Source organism: Corvus hawaiiensis, chromosome 5 (genome assembly GCF_020740725.1).
Source record: "Corvus hawaiiensis isolate bCorHaw1 chromosome 5, bCorHaw1.pri.cur, whole genome shotgun sequence".
NCBI lineage: Eukaryota > Metazoa > Chordata > Aves > Passeriformes > Corvidae > Corvus > Corvus hawaiiensis.
The window spans coordinates 41956884-41979140 of record NC_063217.1 but is presented as its reverse complement, the minus strand read 5'-3'; the positions used below and the strand labels follow the sequence as shown (position 1 = coordinate 41979140).

At 42.1% G+C, this 22257-nt stretch overlaps 2 protein-coding genes across 3 annotated transcripts in view; one reads left to right on the top strand and one right to left on the bottom strand.

Annotated features, from left to right (window-relative positions):
- The first annotated feature begins 7849 nt into the window (after positions 1-7849).
- On the top strand, positions 7850-17438 carry LOC125326364 (alcohol dehydrogenase class-3). The gene is made up of 9 exons (XM_048304548.1): positions 7850-7935; positions 10685-10786; positions 11699-11840; positions 12457-12544; positions 13345-13564; positions 14074-14334; positions 15046-15181; positions 16028-16166; positions 17135-17438. The coding sequence occupies exons 1-9, from the start codon at positions 7924-7926 to the stop codon at positions 17157-17159; spliced, it is 1125 nt and encodes a 374-aa protein (XP_048160505.1). The 5' UTR covers positions 7850-7923; the 3' UTR covers positions 17160-17438.
- The window catches only part of METAP1 (methionyl aminopeptidase 1), a 30210-nt gene continuing 25039 nt past the window's right edge, over positions 17087-22257 (bottom strand). Inside the window, exons 11-12 of one of the 2 annotated variants that reach the window (XM_048304547.1) lie at positions 21925-22101; positions 17087-17918 (exon numbers count right to left, since the gene is read on the bottom strand). In XM_048304547.1, coding sequence (XP_048160504.1) covers positions 21938-22101 — 164 coding nt within the window. In that variant the 3' untranslated portion in view covers positions 17087-17918; positions 21925-21937. Of the gene's footprint in view, positions 17919-20019; positions 22102-22257 lie in introns of those variants that run through there. The other variant, XM_048304546.1, reaches the window with a different exon arrangement.

Below are 22257 nucleotides of genomic sequence, written 5' to 3'. Positions count from 1 at the left end.
AGAAGGGAAAAGGAGTTCTAGCACAGGAGCTAGCAGGGCTATTTGACAGAATTTAGTCTGGAAAGGGGAAAGGGAAAATACAAGGCTGGCCAGTGATGAACAGTGGGATTGTGCACCAAAACTTGAGGAAAGGAGCACTAATGGGATCACTCAATCTGCTGCACAAGTCTTGGCTACAAAGTACCACACGTGGAAACATTTCTGTAACAATTAAGGCAGCTTGAGGAACAAACAATGATGACCTGGAAGCTTTTGCCCAGTCCCAGAGACTTGATATCATTGGCATAAGTGAAACCTGGTGGGACAAGTCCTGTCACTGAAGTTGGATGGTTACAGGCTCTCCAGGAGGCAAAGGCAGGGCTGAAGAGGCAGGGGGGTGCCACTATATGTAATAGAATAGGTTGGAATGTAGGGAGCTCTCAGTTGGCAAAGGCACAGTTAAAAGCCTCTGGGTGAGAGTCAAGGGGCAAACAAATATTATGTGGATGTCACTGTGGCTGTCACTGCAGACCTATGGACAGGACGATGATGCCAATCAATTATTCTTTGAGTAACTAAGGGAGGCATCCAAGTCGACTGCCCTTGTCCTTATGGGGGACTTCAATTTGCCAGACACTAACTGGGAGCATCACACAGGTGGTACAACCCAGGTCAAAAGACTCCTAAGAAACATGGATGACAGCTTTAGGGAACCAACTCAGAAAGATGCTGTCCTTCCTTGACCTGCTGCTTGTCAACAGAGAGGATCTCGTGCGCACAGTGGCTGGTGGCCGTCTTGGCCCCATCTCAGCTGGGTGAATGCTGCAGCCCCACCCAAAGCCCAGAAGGGAACCCACCCCTGCTGCTGCTCTCTGGTCTTGCTCTCAGGACCACAATGTGTTTTGCTACAATGAAATTATCCCAATGCAAAACCTGTCACTCCAACATCTTTCATTTAAGCAGGAGGATTTCTTATCACTTTGCTTTGCATCATTTTCTCCTAATTTTTCCTGCTTTGATTCACGTTTGTCCTCTTTAGATCCTGATCTTAGACTGGTGGCTTTTCTCATGGTCTAGTTTTGATCTTGGAACAACCTCAGAGAAATTTACAGACTGGAACTGGGAAGAGACATTACATGTGCATTTATGTCCCACCACACAAATGTGGGTGCTAGAGGTGCTATACCTAGGCTGTCAGAAACTACAAAGCAAAATTCCTCCTTACATTGCAGAGTGAAATTCTGTAGGAGATACTACGATCACAGCTGGTCTGGCAATGAAATTCGTTCTGAGCACAAGTTGAGATATTCCATCACTCTGTGATAGCAGGCACTGAAAATCAGCCTTTTTTTTTTAGAGTCCTGTTCTCTATTTTAACATTTTTTTCCCTCGGCCATTCTCCTTCATTAGGGTGAACAGAATCAATTGTTCATTTTAACAGACCTTTATCAGTATTTTTGTTACATCTCTGCTATGTGCAATATATCAAGGTGGATCTAACTCTCACTTTCCTTACCTCATTTGCCTCATTCTGCTATCCTTTTCTAGGAGCTACACAATATTTCTGTCCTAATGGAAATCCAAGCAACAGGGCATCTTGTAGAATAGCAAATTATTAGTCCTGCTAACAAATGCAAAGCCACACCTGCTAGGATATGATCTAGTTTGTTCTTCACAGTGGAATGCCAAAATCTTCTCTGAAACAGGTGCCAGTTACACTCTGGACAACTACTTAATGCTGAGCCATTAATAAAGTCATTAAAGCCTGCCTTTGTCTTTTAATTAAAAATTATTGAAGCCTTGGAACTGCTGCAGGCAGGGGAAAAGATAAGATTTGTGCTTAGCCCTCATAAGTGAATTTCAGAGTCTATTCCACAGAGATTTCTGTCAAATATTCTTCCATTTTTCCACCTCTTTGATATAGACAGCAAACAACCCAAACATAAACAGAGGGACAGAAAACTGACTACCAAGATGCAGACAGACACCTTGAGGTCTGTGCCTGTCTGTACAAACATCTGAACATCTGACCTCACAGATCAGCTCTTGAAACTCGTAAAATACATGAATACATACAGCAAGTCAGGATAGAATACATGGATACGTACAGCAAGCCATATTCTAGAACGTAGATAGACAGGATCTGCCATTAAAAAGTTAATCATTAAATCCATGCCTGCTGACATACAAGTTTGATCTTATTTTCTCTCTACTACATGGATAAGAAAAAAAAACAACCACCACCTCATGTCTGAAACATACACAAAGCTGCACAGCGACAGGATGTCACTATCAACTCCCTGCAACAGGTACATACATTTTGAATGTTTTGCAGAGGTGCCAGCCTTCCGTGGCACTTCACAACTGCAAGCAGGGCAGACAGCAATTCTGAAATCTATGTTGTCTTCACATCAACGGTGGCTGTGCAAGTTTGATGGACTAGAGCATCACATACATGTCTTGAGGAGAAATAGTAGTACACATTGGAAAGATGTTTTTACAACTGTTGTACGGGTTATACACTCAACAGCGGATACTAGACATGTCCTAAGCACCATGAGATACCAGTACATGTAGCACATTTATGTCCTTCTGTGTGAGATGAAATCATAAGCCATAGGCATGGAATGCTGTCTAGGAAGCAGGTTACAAGAATGAGGCACTCACCTGTGCTGTTGTCTCTGCTGGTCCGTCTGTGCCTGGACAAGGCATAGAAGGATGTCTCTCCCAAGAAAACACTTTTACTAACAAAGAGTTTCTGTCAACCTCATCCCATACAGGGCATTCAATCAGCAGAGGTCCCACAGGACAGGAGGTGCTCCCCCTCACCCTACAGGCCCTGCCACCACACCCTTGGTCTCAGCGGTGACCAACAGCCTTTGCCCGTCCACTGCTGCTGCCTCCCACGTTCACCCTCCTCAGTGAGCTGGGCCCTCTCCTCTCTGGCCCCATCTCAGCTGGGTGAGTGCTGCAGCCTCAAGCACAGCCCAGCAGGGAAACCACCCCTGCTGCTCTGAAGTCTATTATATAAAGCAGTAGATAACTTTCTTATTATGATGTAACACTTTACAGCATACATGGATGTGGTTTCATTTTGGCAAACACTCTTGTACTTTTAATATATTTTCAGCACCAAGTCCCACAGAGTATTACAGTACAACTCTGAAAAATCTTCCCCCAAAGAACAGGATTGTCACTCAAAGATGGTCATTCTGCTAAACAGATCCTTCTTTCAGTGCTGAACTATGATGCCTTTTGACCTCTTTTGAGTGACTTTTATCCCAGCCCACAGCCCTTTGAACCTCTGGATACCCCTCAGCACAATCAGCAATTACACAGAATATCATGAGCACACAAATGAGTTATCAAAGGTAAACAAATCCCATCCTGTCTGCCAATTTTTAGTAACTTCTGCACATATCACTCTGCCATGACATAAAAGTAGTTAGCTATAATTCTCTTAACTACTTTTTAAACATAAGACAATAAAAGTGCCAGTAATGAGTTAACACCAAAATAATTTAATAAATGTTAATTAATTGAGTTCCAGCAATTCCTTGCTAAGAAAACTCTGAGAAGTTCCTTCCAATAAACAATGTTTCCCTAATACTGCATATACATCTGCACAGTCTTAATTTTATACAAGTGACAAGTCTCAAAAAAAGTAATCAATTTGCCAAATATCTGTCTAATAAATATAAACACATAAATGAATCTGTGTGGGATTGGAACAAAAAATAATATTCCTTTTTGGAAAAAATCTAAACCTAGATAAAAAAAAAATGATGACAATAAAAAACCTCTGCCTACAGTAAATGATAATTTGCACTTTACCAATTATTTTGAACTGTTGCTACGTGGAAAACTGTGTAAGCCCTTCTGAGCACTGAGGAGCTCTCCACTATAACAGGGCCACCTGGTGGTCACCTGTCCCTGCTCTCCAGGCATGCTGCCTGGGATCTCGGAGATCCTCCTGCCCCTTTGACAACAATCACTAACTGTGCAGGACTTCAAATTCAGCAGATAATTAGAGAGCTCCTCAAACTCTGCTTAATTCCTAAAATATCACTTGTTTCGCAGCTGGTCAAATAATTACATTTGAAAGCAAAGACATTTCTACAAACCAGAAGAAAATGCTGCCAAAGTGCAAAGAAGGAGGTGCCAGCATAAACCTTTCTCCACTTTCATCTTTCAGATTTCCCTTGCATAGGTAGTTCAATACTAACATATTAAAATCAGCACATATTAGATCAGCTTTTTGTGTTTTATTTGGTTTTCAATGAATGCAGAATTTAATCACAAAATTCCCCAAATTACTTATTTCCATATCTAAAATACTAAAAATCTTTCAGTATCCCAGCTTCATGTGTCTCTACTACAAAACTGTCATGGTCACTTTCACACTTATTTTGATTACATCAAATTTGTTTTGAAAAGTTATTTTACTCTAGTATACTTTAGAATTATACTAGGATTAATTAGTGAAATTATTCCTAAAGTTTTTCCTGTGGAACTAACCATTTCTTGAATTACTGGAAAATATTTAAATTTATATTTATGTTTACAAAACCAGAACATTTTAATTACCTAAGAATTATCCAAAGAAATACAAACAAGCTTTGAGCATTTTTGGACATAATCTCAAGCTGCGTCAGGTCAGGTTTTGGTTGGACATTAGGAGGAATTTCTTCACAGAAGGAGTGATTAAACATTGGAATGGATTGCCCAGGGAAGTGGTGGAGCCACCATCTCTGGAGGTGTTTATGGAAAGACTGGAAGTGGCACTCAGTGCCATGATCTGGTTACACATGGTGGTGTTCGGTCAAAGCTTGGACTCAACGATCTGGGAGGTCTTTTCCAACCTAATTGATTCTGTGATTCTGAATTAAAACAATTTTGATTTTTTAAATGTTTCCGTTTTTAACCAGCTATATTTATACTTTATAAAAATTAATTGATGCTAACTTGAAGAATGACGAGATTTTCTAGCTTTTTTTTTATGCTAAGCAAGTATTATCCTCCAGTACTTCACAGGAAAATGTGGGAAACTTAAATCAGAATTCAAAAGGATGGTTTTGAGAGCAATGCCCCACAAAAAGAGGGTTATACTCAAGCATCCACTGCTGTAACTAGTGCATAGGTTATCCCAGCTTTAACAGGGTTGCTCTAATGAAATATTTCTATCAAAACTACTGCTTTTATTTGGAAAAGTTATAGTATTAATAGGAGCAAAATTACCTGTGAGTCAATCTAGGATCATATTTGCTTGGAGAAAACAAACCAGGAAACATTTGTATGAATGCATTTCAGTTTTGCCTCTGGGTAGACTCGTCAGTCTGCTCCAGCATCCCTGTGCCTTGCCAATCTGTTCACCAGCGTGTGAGGTTGCAGCCAGCAGTTCCAGTGCCAAACCACCAGCTCCTCATTCTGATGGAGGCACACAGCCAGCTTCTGTCACTGGCACTCAGGCTGCTTCAGGATGGGCACCCTGGCAGATCACTCGCATCTTCATTCAGCATACACTGCCTGCCAAGCTTGCAAGTGATTTCTTGCCCCACACTTGTGCTTCGAAGTTAAACTAAGGTACAGAAAAATGCTCACTAAAAAACTAATGCCTCCAGGGTAGGCACAATAGTACAATTTAAAAAAAAAAAAAAAAAAAAGAAGGTAATACAGATCCCTAGTTGTTTTGGACTTTGTCTCCCCTCACATGCTCACAGTGCTTCCAAGCTCTCCTCTTTTCCCAACCTAAATTGATGTTCCCAATTAACACGTAACACCTGCTAGAACAACACCAAAACCAACCCAATGTAAAATCCAGAGCAGCAATGGAAGTCCTCACCTACAGAACTTATGTACATAAACCTGAAACATGTGACAAAGACTAGATAGTTCAGTCAAGAGCGCGGAGTGGTAACTTGATTTACTTGCATGGTGCTCAGAACAGAAAGAAAGTTGCAAAACCACTTACCATGTCCAGAGGCTTCCAGAAGTACACAGCAACACTGGAGGCAGCATCAGAAAACTTCAAGGGAAGGGAAGATGAAAAAATAAACAATCCCTTTAGTCTCTGAAATTGGAAAACGAGTGTTAAAGAGGTCTGGTTTATGTGTCTGTCCCTTTGTCTACCAGAATCAGTGCCTGCAATGTCCAGGATGTCAAATACTAAAGAAGTGGAGCATCTGTGGAGTTTAGCTAAACATAAACTGTTTGGAGACTTTTTGGAAGCACTGACAATCCAGGGGTGGCCAAGAGCATGAAATTCACAGGAGATGTTGGCAGAGCTGAATTTAACCAAGGAAATGGACAAGGCCTGCTTTGATTTCAGCAATAAGGTGTGAAACCTATATAGCACCCTCACGGGCCAAATTACCTTCCAGCTCTGTGTCAGCTTTCCTGACCCTACAGATTTAGTTTGTCATTTTAGTTTTGTTATTAAATGTTATGTTACTTTTATGTTATTTACTAAATGCCATAGTTGCTTATGTCATGTTATTAATTTTCCACGTGCTGGTGCTGTTGTCCATCTGTGGTATTTGCTAAGCTTTTGTTAGAGTATCACTGGAAAATAAAAGTTCCCTTTCTTACTGAGGGGGACTTAGTTATACCCTGCAGTTCCTCAGGCACCAGCACCTCTCATGGAAAATCTCAATGGCTCATGGCAGCACTGTTCCCCTCAACTTACACAATCATGTCTGCAGACCTCACAAGAAGCCCTTCCTACCCTGCCTGGAGAAAAAAGGTTTCTGTTTTCAGAAAATGAAACATCACAAGCAGGTTAATGATCCCATTGAAAGGAATGAGATAGATTTGTCTTTACAAACAAACTGTGGGTTTGCTGATAGGTAAAGATAGACACTGAGAGATGAAAGAAGCAATAGGAAGAACCATAAATTTCATAGGAAAAGAAAAAGGGGGCTATACATTAGAAGGGTGTCTGTATTAGGCGATTTGGGGAGTCTGTACCTCTCAAGTACCTCAGCCAATGGGGAAAGACAGAGGGAAATGCAGCCGAGAAATTAGGATAAAAAGGAAGCTGCGTCCTCTAACAATTTGAGAGACCCCAGGGGAATACCCCATGGCCTCTCCCTTTATTCGAATAAAGTAACAGGACTCCTCTGTCTCCGTTTTGGATGTAAACCTCTAGTGTTTGTGCATTAATTTTCCTGACACCATCTTGTAGCAATGGCCCCTTTGCTTCAAAGGCCGCCAGATGGAATGTCAAAAGGGCCAGTCAAAACTTCTATCCTGCTGCAGATCCCTTCACCTACCCTGGCAGGGAGCTGACTTCACCCAGTCTGAAGCACTCTGTCGCCCAGTAAAACCTCCACCACTGCAGTTTAGCCAGCGAAGAACAGATTCAGGCACCAAGGACATGCTCTGAAGACACGGTCAGCTTTCCCCTGTGTCCAGGTGAGACACAGGCGGTACCAAGCACCTCCAGAACGGGAAGCAGGGCGGGATTCTCCCGCATGGGGAAGGCCGGCCCATGCAGGCGCTGCCGCAGCCCTCAGCGAGCGGCGCAGAGGAGGCCGTGGCATCCCGTTAGTTGGGAAGGAATCTGGGCAACCTGGTGCCGGCAGGAACAGGCCCATCAGCCTGGACAGCGGGCCTGCTCCCTCGGAGGTACAGTAAAGTCCATCTCCCTGCCGGACTAAAGGGGCCGGGATAGAAGACGCTGGTGCAGCCCTCAGCAGCCACTAACCCAGCCGCACCGCAAGGCAACACTGCGGGCGCCCTCAGGAAACACAGAGACCTTGGCCCGCACCGCAGTCTGCGGGAAGAAAAGCGCTATAAAACGCTTGTGACCGACCCAGCGCGCCCCCGCCCTGCAAGGGCGAGAGGGAAGAAAGAGGCAGCGCCTTCACCCGCCCCTGAGAGAGAGGCGGTGGAGAAGGAGGCGGGCTCCCCGTCCGCTTCCGGAGGCAGCCGCGGCCGTGCGCGATGGCGAGCGGGGTGAGCGTTTGCGTCGCGCGGTGGGAATGTCGCCGGGCGCGCGCGGCGGGAAGATCGCTCGGGGGCGGGCGGAGCGTCCCGCACCGGGCAGATGAGGCGGGCGAGCCCTCCTTGCCCTGCTGTGCCCTCCCTGCCGGGTTCCGGGGGCTGCCTGGCGCCGGGGCCGCGGGCCGGGGCCGCCGTGGCCGCTCCCGTCCCAGCGCTGGCGAGAGCCGGCGTGCGAGGGTTGTCCGGGCGTCTCCGCGCTCGTGCCCCACGACTGTGAGGCGTGCGGCGGAGTCGGTGCCGCTTCTTAGGCGTGGGAGGCTCCCGCTGTGAGTATTTGCGGGACTGGGAAAGAAAACACACGCGTTTGCTCCCCGCCGTGTGTTGTACTCGACCCCCGTGCGCGTTCTGTGGGCTGCGCTCCGGCCACTCCTGGGTCGCGGCCGTGGAGGAACAAGCAGAAGACCTTGAGCTTGCGTGGCTTCCTGTGGGCTTCGGCCAGGTGCGACCGAATCGGCGTGAAGGAAGGGGTGAAAAAGGGGCCTTCCTGCCTGCTCAGAAAGCCATTGCCTGGCACGTTTGCTGCATTACTTTAAGAACAGCGCTATAGTCCAGACCTTCTGCCAATATTGCTCTGAATTTTGCACAGGCGGTCAGTGCCCGGGGCCCCAGAGAGCTCGGTGGGCGCTTGGCCGGACGCTGAAGGCTGCTCCAGGCTGGCACTGGGTTTGGAACAGCTTCTGTCACTGCCCAGAGCTCGGTTTCATCCCGACTGAGATAGCTGATCATGTACATAGCCACAAGGAACCCAAGAGATGTGCTCCTGTGCTAGTATTGTAACAGAGGAAATGAAGAACTGCTGGAAGTTGGTGTTTTGGGTTTTTTTTCCAGTTGTTGGCTTCAAGGTTTTCAGCAATGCAACAGCACAAAGCTTTGAATAATTAGAAGGCAGAAGAAGATGGGGCTTTCCTTATGCCCACTCTGAATAGTCCAGGAGCCTTTGTGGCTGTGTGAACTGAATCAGAAATTACTATTTCAAAATGTGCTTTCAGATGTGTACTGTTAGTTTTAGATAATCAGAATTTATCCTGTAAGGAGATATTTTTTCTCCTGTCTTTAAATTTGTGTTTAACTAAGCTTGTGGAAATCACATTTCAGGAATGCGCAATCTCCTGTGCAAGAACAAGTGATGACCTGATGAGGGGACAGATTGAAAACCAGTAAATTATTTACTGAGTGATGGCTCCTCTTGCACTTTGTGCTTTGAATTTAGATTTTCTGGCAAAATCTTTGGTAGATTTAGAGATTACGACCAATGGCTCACACGGTGATTCCACAGTTAGTTACTATGGCACATTCCATGCATTTTTGTAATATTTACCCTGGTATTAAAAAGCAGGGCAAGGAGATTTCATAGTTCTAGTTTGGGGCGTTTCTGTCTAATTTAGATCCCTGCTGGCTGTTGGAACAGGTACCTGTTTTCTGTTACAAAGCTTTTAGGGTCTGTAGTATTTATTTTCCTGAGTTTAAGCCAAGGTAAGCATCTGAAGATCTGCTATTACAGGTACCATGAAGATTTTAACTGGCTCTGGCAAAGTCTGATACTGTTTACAACAGAAATACTACAGAAAGGCATAAATTAGCCATTCTTTTCTCTTGATCACAGGTGATGAATCAGACTTGGCAAGCTCAACAGGTGGTCTTGGCACTGCTTTTTCTTCCAGAAAGTGAAATTTCTAAAAGGCTGGGTGACTGTATGTCTGGTCTTGGAAATTTGCATTAATCCTCTTTCAAGCATTCCATGGGAACACTACAGCTATTTTGAACACACAAAATGTCATTTTCTTCTATTGGTTTATATTTCTGATAGCAATGGCTTAGACCTTGTCATCTTCGTAAAGCCAACCTCTAAGGGTAATCCAGATGCTTATCCTTTCAGTAGCTGAAGCTGCTCTAGGTTGTATGGCTATAATGCCTGCTGATTTTTTAAGTCAGTTGTGCATATGTACCTGTTAATAGGGTTTACAGATCCAGAAATCCTCCTCTTTCATCCAGGCTCTGCACTGTTTAGATTGAAAAGCTTCCTGGGATGTTTAGGTGTGGATGCAGAGCAGGATGTGTCATGGTGTTGAGAGCAGTGAATGAAGACTTGTTAACAGTGATCCCTGAGGCCACTGCAGAGGTGTCAGTGCTTAGGAACTCGCTGCCAGGAGCCTTAAAGCAAAGTTCCTCTTGTCCCTCTGCAGCATTGGAGGGCTCTGCATGTGAGCTGCACACATGCATTTCCTTGCCAGAATCCTACTCGGAAACCATCCTGATAAGGAACAGGAAATTCACTCTTGATGTGGGTCTCCACAGTTTCCTTTCTGAACTTGCCAACTTGAAACACTATGCTTAATGAACATATCTGAAATGAATGGCAATCTCTGGTTTTAAACTCCCATTTTTATTATGCAACCTTTCCATTCATGTTGCTCACTTCACTGCATCGTGTCTCCTAAGCACTCCCAGGCTTATTATATTTTTTGCTCAGTAAGAGAATGACATCCAAATTTGAGATCTTGGCTTACTCATTATTGTTTAGCTTCCTGAAAGCAAATGTGGGGCAATTAAACCTTTGTGTTGAAATTATGAATTTCAGATCTGGGATTCTTTCCAAAAGCCAGTAGTGCTTCTTTTATTTTCTCACTTGGCTGAACAAGAATTATTGAGTGAACCATACAACAGATGTCCTCTTTTTGTTGTTGTTGGTTTTGTCTTTTAGGTTATTAAATGCAAGGCTGCTGTTGCCTGGGAGGCAGGTAAACCTCTCTCTATTGAGGAGGTGGAGGTTGCTCCACCAAAAGCTCATGAAGTTCGTATCAAGGTAATTACATAAATTCTTATCTATATGTTTTCTATTTTAGGAGACTGAATATTAAAGATGAACGGTTTGTTTGCCAACAGAAGAAATGTTGAATAGATATCATTAGTTCATTAGTATCTCAGCTGGCTTTACAGAAAATAAAATTACAGTATTTAGATCTTCTGTTTATGAAAAACACTTTTAGTTTCTACTAGTCTCACTTCATAGTCTGGTCTGAGGATAATGGCTAAACTTGGGGATTAATTCCAGTTGTTACAGACCAAGTTCTCACAAAATGTCTGAACTGAGAACATGTTTATCATGTTTGAAGGAAAGCAATTTGTCATTTGTGGCAGCTGTGTAACATGCTGGATTTTACATCAGTCAGGTCATAAGTTACTGCTTGCTGAGCTGGGATTGGTCTCGGATTCCCTATATCCAAGTTTCTGATTTCATCAGGACTTCAGTAGCCTGTATCTGCCAAAAAGCATACATTGATGTGAAACGTTTTTCTGTAGAAAGGATTTCTGCATGGTGCTGAAGACCTAAACTGGATTTATGCAGTACTGACAGTTCTGCATGGTCTCTCTGGTAATTTTACCTCTGTGTCTTAACTTACTTCAAATCTGACATGCTAACCTACTTTGAGATGACTTGGAGCACCAATTTCTAGCTATAGGAAACAACATGTCATCTTTTACCCCTTTCAGTGTCACATTTTGGTTGACAGAAATTATAAAATGTACTATCATGACTTTTGCTTTTTCAAAGTACAAGTGCCTTGCCAGGAGTTGAAAGTATATTGCCCATATCCCAAATGCTGCCAGAACTTTGACCTGGCAATTGTTCTGAATTTCTGACCAAAGGGAATTATTTACATCTGTGCTACTATTCTGTTCTTCAGGGTGTCTCAGATTATGTATTTCTTCACAGATAGTTGCCACTGCTGTCTGTCACACTGATGCCTATACTCTGAGTGGTGCTGATCCTGAAGGATGTTTCCCTGTGATCTTGGGACACGAAGGAGCAGGAATTGTAGAGAGTGTTGGGGAAGGAGTAACAAAAGTAAAGAAGGGTAAGAAAATACCTTACAAGTTTTCTGCCTTCCTTGACAGTGTTACTTTATTTGAAGACCCGCTGTCAAATTGGGCCACTGAAATGCAATATTGTAGGAGTTAATACAATGTTTTATTTTGGGGTGTATGCCTGTGTAGATTTCTATGGCCTGTGAGACACAACACTGATCTATTCAATGAGCTCTTGATTTAAAGCTTGAAAGAGCCCAGAATACCAATATTTTTACTTTAAATTGGATCAATGTGTAGTTAGAAGAGGGTTGGGGGATTATTTTTTTTTTCAAATTATAGTTTTTGTCTGTTAGTTTAATTAAAAGGCTTAAAGTGTTTAATCATGTTGTTCACTGTTGATTTGGGGTGGTTTTGTTCTATAGTAACATTGCTACTTGTTCTGGAACGATGAATTTTGGATGGGCTGTCTGCTCAGCCAGGATTAAAGTGGTTTATCTAGCACTCTATAATACCACTGTGTACCATACAGAGCTTTTACTACGCAAAGGTTTTAAGTGAACACAAGCTCACATAAAAACAATGACAATCAAGTAACTTCATTTTTTTTTTTCAGAATGCCTTGCTTGACTCAATGACTAGACACAGAATGTTTTTTTTTCTTAGGGGACACTGTTATCCCTCTATACATCCCCCAGTGTGGAGAGTGCAAGTTCTGTAAGAATCCTAAAACAAACCTGTGCCAGAAGATAAGGTCTGTTGGACTTTTTTTTTTTTGACACACTACAGCATTTGTTCAATGTATACCTGCTGTAGTTATCAAAAGTAATTGACAGAAGTTTTATTTGAAGAATAAATCTGTTGATGCATCATTTAATGACTTGGAAAGTATGTGTTTCAGGAGTCAGTTATGCAATTTTTTTTCCATTCTTCCTTAAAATTTCTTTCCTTCCCTTAAATAAAACTGTTTCTCTCTTTTCATATATGTTAAGGTGCAGACTGCTACCTTGTGTCCACAGGTTTGAAAACATAAATGCTCTTACTCTGTATTTAATCCATACTTAAGGGAAGCACTTCAGAGAATTTAGCTCTTGGGAGCAAACACCAAAGCTTTCAAGTGGTACAGATGGCTCCTTTCTTCCTTAATACCTGCTTCCCACATAAATTTGCAGCTCTTATTCTGGAAAAAAGTCTCCCAAACTCAAAAAAAAAAAGCCCCAGTGATATAACTGACAGGTGCTATTCAAGGGGAAGGCACTGAAGGAGGCCAAGACAGTGGTGGTGTACTGTGGCACAAGCACTTAGCATTGGTAGCTAACAAAGTCAACATGTTAATATTAACTCCATTTCTTTCAGTGCTTCCATGAAGTAATTAACAGCATGAAGTTTTAGGAGTTTAGCATCTCATTTCTGTGAACTCCTGCGTTTATTGAAATGGTCCAAATATAAAGGTGCAATTATGCAATTGCCTCTCTGTGCTGCTTAGTGAATTCTGTCTAGTGAGACTATTTGCTGCTTAAGACTCTGACTGCACTTTCCTGTCTTTGCCTCAAGAATTACTCAAGGGAAAGGAGTCATGCCTGATGGTACCAGCAGATTCACCTGCAAGGGAAAGCAGATTTACCACTTCATGGGGACCAGCACCTTCTCTGAGTACACTGTGGTGGCTGATATCTCCGTAGCCAAGATAGACGCTGCAGCGCCTCTGGACAAAGTGTGCCTGCTGGGCTGTGGCATCTCCACGGGCTATGGGGCTGCTGTCAACACTGCTAAGGTAAAGGCTGTGCTTGTGGTACACACAGCTTAGGGACCACAGCAGGACTGTAAACGTGATGTACCAAATCTGTATTTCTTCTTCCTCTTCAACTGATGAAGTTTAGCTAAGAATTTCTTAACTTCCCCATAAGAAGCAGATCAGGTCACAAGAACCTGTTGCCCTCTGGAAGAAATTCAGGTGGACTATTCTGCATCCCTTTTGATACCAGCTATATATAAATTACTTTCCCAGTTCATTTGCTGCAAGTCATTCTGATAATCTGAAGCTCAGGGTGACACAGGTGGTAGGTGAGTGGGCATGAGTCTTCAGGCAAAAGAAAAAGCTTAGTACCTAAAGAGCTTTTTGGATTAAATTTATATATAGTTTCCTTTATCTATAAAATCTTATAGCCATATATATTTGCTTCCATTTTTTCCTTTATTACAGACTCCTTAACCTACATTTCCTCCTCATGTGGAAAAGGATGAATTTTTGTCTGCTGCTCATGACTCCATTCTTACTCCTAGGTGGAGCCTGGCTCGACGTGTGCTGTGTTTGGTTTGGGAGGAGTTGGGCTGGCAGTTATCATGGGCTGCAAAATAGCAGGAGCATCCCGGATCATTGGCATTGACATTAACAAGGATAAGTATGCCAAAGCTAAAGAATTTGGAGCTACTGAGTGCATCAGCCCCCAAGACTCCAAGAAGTCCATCCAGGAGGTGCTGGTTGAGATGACTGATGGTGGTGTGGACTACTCTTTTGAGTGCATTGGGAATGTGGGAGTCATGGTGAGTGCTTGACCAACAGGAGCATATACAGGGAGGACCAGCTCAGCTAAATAGCAAGAGCAGCTGCTTTCTTAACACAGAACATGCTAGACTCATTAATTTTTTTTCATAGTAATGATAACTGCTATGACTAAAAAAGACAATTTACACTCAATCCTAATTATGTAATGAAAGCAGCTGCTACTTCTTGGGTTGAAAATGGCACTTTAAAATGTTTTTTCCTTAATTGGACTTTTTTGAGATCCTGAGTTTCTTTATGGTGACAGTTGAAAAATTAACAAAACTCACATAAAATATATTGTGCAGTGAACAGTAAACTCTCAGGGATCAGTCAGTATTTCCCTAATTTCTCACGGTGAATTTCACCTTTGGAAATACAGACGTATTGCTGAATGTAAGGCTAGGTTTTCAGGAATTACAGTAGCATTCCTAACTGTCAGTAGTATGGTATGTGATTACAGTTTATCCCAACTCTCAGTGGGAGTTCAGAGTGACTTCTTTGAAAGCTAGATAGGATATAAAAAGTGCAAAGCGAACCTTTAACGCATAAAGAATCTGAACCAATGGAAAATATAATGTAATTTTCAGTGTATTTACTGTTCCTTAAATGCTGATGTGGTGACTCATTAATTGGGGAAAGGAAGTGCTACCTGTCCAGGCAGCATAAACCTTAGCAATAACCACTCTGCTTTGTCCTGTCTGTCCATGAAGAGGGCTGCCTTGGAAGCCTGCCACAAAGGCTGGGGAGTCAGTGTGATAGTTGGAGTAGCTGCTGCTGGCCAGGAGATCTCCACACGGCCATTCCAGCTGGTAACTGGGCGGACATGGAAAGGAACTGCGTTTGGAGGTAACTCTCTCTTGGTATGGGGATAAAAATAATTTACTGTGGGCTAAAGCTGGGAAGAACACACCACCTGTTTTGCTTGTGCAAGAAATGTACTATTGACAGACGATCCATAAATGCTGTGTTGACTTTTAAGATACAGACTTTTAAAATCTGTTATTCCTACGGACAGGGTACAGATTAACACATAGGTACGATATCTAACGTATTTTGAAGAGAGAATATATCTGTATGCTATTCAGTACTAAAGGGAGACTGCTTTATCACCAAGTGAAGGTTTGGTTCAGTTTGATCCAGTGAAAGGACCTATTCTTTGGGGAGATTCGAACTCACATCAGTGTGTTTGTGTTGTTTAACCACTCAAGCAAATTGTGGGGCCAACATGATAATGTGCTGTAAAGACCTTTAAAATAAAAAGGTAACAAGTGCTTGATACACGTTTTCTGCTGTCAACTCAAAACCACATTGAGTTCTTTTTTTCAGGAATTCAGTAATTGCTGAAGTTGATGGAAGTATTCAGACTTTTGAGTTATTACACTGCTCTTTGTCCAAGCAAGACAAAACTTATGGGGTTGGGTTATAAAGATACATAGGGGGCCTGATAGAGATGTCTTGTGTATACTTTCCTAGGTGAGGGCTGCTACTATGTTGAATGCTGGAACAGCTAGTGAAAGATTTGTGCTTTGGATAATGTGTGCTTTTGCCAGACCTCCGTGGGAGGGACAAACGTGTCACTTGCTTCTGTTCCTTTTCATATTGATCATACAAGTGCCTGTGTAAGGGTTCTATTTTTAATTTTCTGAGATGGGTGGAAAAGGGAAAAAACAAGGCATATTTTCTTTCTTTCAGGCTGGAAGAGTGTAGACAATGTACCCAAACTGGTGACTGAATACATGTCCAAAAAGATCAAGGTTGATGAATTTGTGACTCACACGCTGCCTTTTGACAAAATTAATGAGGCTTTTGAGCTGATGCATTCAGGAAAAAGGTAATGTTCACAATATTGAAAGGTAAAGAAGACATTTCTTGATCAGACACTGTCAAAGTACAGGTTCCCTGCCCACTGTCATGTTTTAAACAGGGAAGCTAAAGGGTGACGTATACCACATGCATTGATTCTGATACAAACACACTTCTCTGAGCTTCCAGGCATGTGCCAAAACACAGGCACACAGTAAAAAGCAAGCAACAGTGTACAAGACAAATACACACAGATGTAAAGCTGATAAAGGGGACAGGACAGTCTCAGGCATTCACCATTGCTAGAACATTCTTCCTTATAAAAAGGAATGTAAAGAGACTGAAGATTACATATTCGGTAATATTTAGGTTCCTCTGCAGATATACAAATAGTTATGAGCATTATCTCCAGAAACCACCATGGGCTTTGTATTTGATCTCAGTCTACATCTATCTCTTGTATATAACTTTGGAGGAAGTACTAACTTTATCTGCTTTAGCTCATATGTATTCTGTTTTGGATTAATCAGTTGGCTGTCACTGCATTTGTTACAATTGGAAACACTGCATTTATGCAAATTTCATCCAGCAGTTATCCCCTGTCCCAATTAGAAACTTGGGTATCGTTTCAGTGCTTTATTCATACATGAACATGTCCTAGGAAACTAATACTGAAAGCTACCTAACATTTTCCAAACAGACAAAAGGGGAAATGCCTGTTAATATTACTGCTCCTGATCAATCTTGGCTAGCTACTGAAAACTGACACCTAATTCAAAAAAGTGTCCATTTGGAGTTTATTTTACTGGAGGAGAGACGAAAAAACCCCAAAGATAACAAGCATTATCCTGGACTTTTAGTAAATATTATAGGCATAAGCATGACATCATTCTTACAAAAGAAAGAAGTTAAAATATGTCTCAGCAATAAAAGGGAGGGGAGAGAGAGTGAGAAAATTGACTTCTTGGTAATTTTTATTTTCTTCTTTATTTTAAGCATTCGAACTGTCCTAAAATTTTAGAGCCAAGTGTGGACCTTCTAACTGGCCAGCAACATGGTAACTGCCTTTTTGTAATGGAATTTTTGATAGAAGATAGAATCAAGCAACTGAAAACTCACTGGGACTAGGAAGACCATGTATTTTAGGGTGAGCATTCTGGGTATTAAATAATAAAAAACTGTTTACCACTAAATAGCATAACAGAATTAGTCCTGATTACGGAACTTGTTTCTATAATCATTCTTCAAATTCAATAGTGGCAAACTCAATCTGGTTAATAAAAGCTTATTTCTAAACCCATTCTTGGAATTACTGAGCATTAAGAGTGATTGCTATCTTACTTGTTCTGCTCTAGTGATTTTACAGTGTGTGACAGAGTGTTCAGCAGAGTCTACAGCAAATGATGTGGGATTCACTGCAGAAGGCACAGCTAAGCACAGGGCTGAGAAGCAGCATCCATTTGCTGCAACTGTGCTGAGAAAGTAGCCAGAACTTGTCACGTTTCTGAGGCTATTCTAGGACTACAGTGGATTGCAGCATCCAGCTCAACACTGAAGCCAACTATAGAGCAGATACTTCAGTGTTCAGAGGGATCCATGTTCGGGGTGGTCTGTGTTCTGCCTTATTTCCCATTTGTCTCATTGACAAGGCCTCTTGTAAAGATCATGGCATAGACTCCTCTTGTCACTTGCTCTAGTAGAGTCTTCCAAGGCTTCAGTAGGACAGCTTTCCCATTTCCTTAAACTTACTGGCAAATGAAGCAAGACTTTGCCGCCAACACTGCAAAAACAAACAGCATGGTATTGTTACCTCTACATGATCATGCCATTGAAGCAGGCACTATTACTGTTACAGCAAGTCTGCTCTTGAGGGGTGTAGGGGAACAGGAAAGAGCATTGTCTGATGATGGCTTCAGGATTTTCTGAGATTTTTTTTGTTGGAGGGGGAGGGGTTAAGTCTCAATTTTGGAGTTGCAGGTTTTCTTAACTCTAGGTGAAGTGATCTGACTGGAAAAAATTCTTTTTGTATTGAAACCTGTAACCAGTGCCTCACATCCAGAAAAACACAGAGAAAGAGCAGAAATCAGACTGCAAAGCAGAGGCAGAAAGACTAGCCAGTTAAAAGAAAAGTTAGATACATAAAAACTCAGTGTTTTTCAGTCAACCAAGGACACTGATGAAGTGAGAAGTTTCATGTTTTAAAGAATCCTGGTCAAAACAACTGTTACGGAGAACACAGAATGCAAACAGTAATCTTATTAGAAGAAATTCCCTCTCACCACTAAAAATTACCCCAAGCCACTGCTATACAACTGGGACAATTGCATCTTTTCCATCTGTCATTAAAAAGATGCCTAGAGCATTCTGAAAATAGTTGGGGTACTGCATTTTTAACTTTGTTTCAGACAGTAAAGAACAAATATGAATGTTATAAGAATTCAATTTTGAGCATCAGGAGGAACTAAAAACTGAATTTGTACAAAGAAAGTGAGCCCTTTAGCCCAGCAGTGAAGTGATTCTCAGTAGCTTGTAGCTCGAGGAAGGCTGGCTGAACATCAGAAAATTCAGTAGAAAACTTGCTGCTAAGCTGTTCCACTGAGAGTACGCCATAATTACAAAATGGTATCAATACAATACTAACTAACCTGGCAAACCACCCCCCAGCTGGATGTAACAGATTTAAAATACACTGGAACAGCTGCTCCTCTATGCTGCACAGACTGGCTGAAGACCACACAATCATGTCTGCATTACATGATTAATTCAGAGAATCTGAATCTCAGAGTGTGTGTGGGAAGCCAGTCTGTACTGCCAACAAGAAAGACACGTACTGATACCGGAGCACTTGGGTCAAAGACTTGCAGCTTCTTCCTAGCCTGAAGAGCTGATGTCCCAGCCACTACTTTGTCCTGCAAAGCATTTGATTGAATGGAGCATGTTTGAAATAGGGTTTTTTGGAAGTTGTTCAGCAAACAAAGGGACTCAAGAACAAGAGCTTCTACCTCATTTTTGGTGGTCAAGGTAGTGTACTGAACTGCACCATCCTGACAATGGTAACTTCAACAGACAAAAACTTCCCACCAAATGACTGTGCATGAAATGTGCATGTACTCTGCTGGCTGTCATGTAAAACATGCAGGTTGGCCTCTCTCCTCCTGCTGTTACTCCTACTCAACACCATCTACCAAATTTTCTCTCCTTAAGTATTCAAGTCAAGTTGCAGAAACAGCATGAAAAATTTCCACACTGCCTTACACGACAGTACAGGGAAAATACATTAAGAGATTGTTTCTGAACTAATTGCAGGATTGTGTTTTTGGTAAAAGTGTATACAATTGCTAAAAATGTTATTAAAAAGTAGATTTGAGATTTTTTATTTAAGTGGATAGCAACTTATGTAAGAATAAAAAATAGTTAATTTCCACAATCTAGTCAGCACAAATCTAGTATGTCATGTTCAAGCAAAGACACAGCTAGGTAGGTGAAAAAATAGCTTTTCTCATTATTTTTATCTAATAAGTTTTGTTCTCAAGCCTGATGTGCCCTCTCATGTTGGAAGAACTGGTGTAGATGCTGACTAAGCTTTCCACTCATTTAAAACTACTGCAGTAGTACAAACTCACTATAAGCAGTTTTCCTGCTGTGATTTTCATTTATAGTCAGAAATGCATAGCATCATAGACTACCTGTATTAAAAATGTGCTAAATTTGGTTTGTGTCAATACAACAGCAAAGAGGTATCCAAGTGGCACATGTGTGGGTTTAAGGGTGAGTTCTAACTGCATGCATGTACCGGTGGGGGGCTTGCACTTGTGCAAGCAAACCTGGATATAACTGAAAATTCTACGTCTGGGTTTGGATTACAAGGAAAAAAAAAGTTATTTCTGTTAAAAGCAGCTGCAACTTTTATTTTATAGACCAAAAATGAAGCCCCCCCACCCCCAGCATCATACACACACACATAGAAAAGGCAAGACCATTGTAACCATTCAAGTGAAGGATATGGTGGGCAAACCTCCAGGACAGGCATCTCCTCAACACGTCTCATTCAGCGCAGTGAATCCCACTCAAGTACTACAGTCTGTTTGTTAAAAATCTCTACACACACATGCATACGCACGCACACACGCTCTCTGTGCATCGTGTCAGGTCACTTTACTGCATAATTAAAAATAAGAATAAAGGTAATGAAAACATCGCAGTGATACTCTTACAGCAACAGAGGTCTGAGGCACTCAGGGCAGAGAAGACGTTTTCTGGTAAATTTGGGAGTAGACAAGTCCAGTGCTATGAAGCACTAACCCCTTTCCCCCACCTAAATTCTGCAGGCCAAGGAGAGCCAAGGGTATGCAGCACTTCATGTTCTTGGTCTGTGGCAACAAATTCACCAGACATCTTGTAAGAAGTGTATTTTATGCCCATGATTGTATGATTTAATGTCTGTGTTGGTTTAAGTTTTTCTTGTGTTACAGTGGTGTAAGACGAAGTCTACAATGGGGTCTGAAAATTTTTTCATTACAATTCAGAAGAAAAAATAAATTCCCTCAGCAGAGACACCAAAGATGATGGAAGGGAAATGGGCATGGAAAAAGAAAGGATAGAGAGAAGGGAGGCTTAATCAATCCACACTCCTTATCATAACAGTTTCCAGCTCACCATGACCCATTAACAGAATATAAAGGGGTATATATACCAACATTGCCCACTCTATACCCTGTCTGAGGAAAAAAATACCAGTTTTCATAGCTGCCCCGCTAAGACTTTCCAAAAGCCTGAAACTCACACAACTGAGGGGGAAAAACAATTACCCGTTTAAAAATTACCAAAAGAAAATGAATACAGCACTGAACGTGTTTCATTTTCACATACTCAGACCTGTTTTGAGATACTTCACTGTAAGTCTTGCAAATCCAATCCCCCACAGCTACTGTGGATGTACTTTTCAAAAATGCCCCACAGTTAACACACGTAGGGATCCCATGAATCATGGGATCTTTTTGGTTCTTGTTTAATTCCTTTACCTAGGCAAGTCTGATACATCAGCTTCACCATGCTTTTGGAGCAGGAGGCTGCCTGCAAGTACTGCTTCACCAAGAAGCAGCTTATTCCAGGGAGCTGCATAGAACACAGACTTTGTTAATTTCCCATACGATCAAATCTCCAGTAAGAGAAACAAGTCCTGCCATTAACGCAGTGTGCCACCCACAGTGGCAATCACCACAGAAGCCACCAGCAGAGAGATGGGGGCAGAATGAAAGGTAGCCTGCTCTCGTACGTGCGTGTCTTTCTCCCTTCTGCCCCCTTCTCAACTGATAAACAAACAAGGCCCAGAACAGTATCTGCAGAGGCAGGAGCAAGTCTTTGGAATAAGAAATGCTTAAAATCTCAGGTGCCACTCACAAACCAAGAGTGACAGGGCACACTGAAATGGTGAAAAAAACCTGAATCCCAAAATATCAAGTCCCAGTGGGAAAGCTTACCCACGCTTTTCTAGCTAATATCATGGCAGCAACAAAAGCAACTGTGGGTCTAACTGGAAGAAAGGTGCTAAAGAGATAATTGAAGAAAAAAAGGAAAGTACAGCCTGAGTGTTGTAGGTAGGAGGAAAGAAGGAAATTCTTTAAATTCTTCTCTGCATTTGCAGACATTGGGTCAGGTTCTTTGAGATATTCCTCTTATCTACAATCACTGAGAACAAAGTAAACGGTGAAATCTTTCTATTCTGTACTCTTAAAAAAATGCATAGTACAGGGGCAAAAAAAAAAAAATTTATCGTTCTGATGCACCTCTCAGTGTGGACTAAGACTGGGTCATGAAGTGGGGGCGAATGCTGTCCAGGCGCCGGGTGAGGATCTCGCAGCCCGTGTCCGTGACCAGCAGCGTGTGTTCAAACTGCGCCGAGCGCTTCCCGTCCCTCGTCACCGCAGTCCAACCATCGGGCCAGGTCTCGTCCTGCCAACCACCTGAAAACAGAAAGCATCACTTCTTGCCAGTTTTTAAGTAACAGATATCACTCCCCCAAAGAGAAATGAAAAAATCTATCAGCTCTACAGGAGAGAACGAGCATCCTGTTCCATCACTACTTAAGAGCAAACAAGAGTAACCATTTTAGTCTACTG

Coding starts and splice junctions, on each gene's coding strand:
- LOC125326364 (XM_048304548.1), top strand. Junction 13,565..14,073: donor CTGCTGTCAACACTGCTAAG/GTAAAGGCTGTG, acceptor TCTTACTCCTAG/GTGGAGCCTGGCTCGACGTG. Junction 14,335..15,045: donor TTGGGAATGTGGGAGTCATG/GTGAGTGCTTGA, acceptor CTGTCCATGAAG/AGGGCTGCCTTGGAAGCCTG.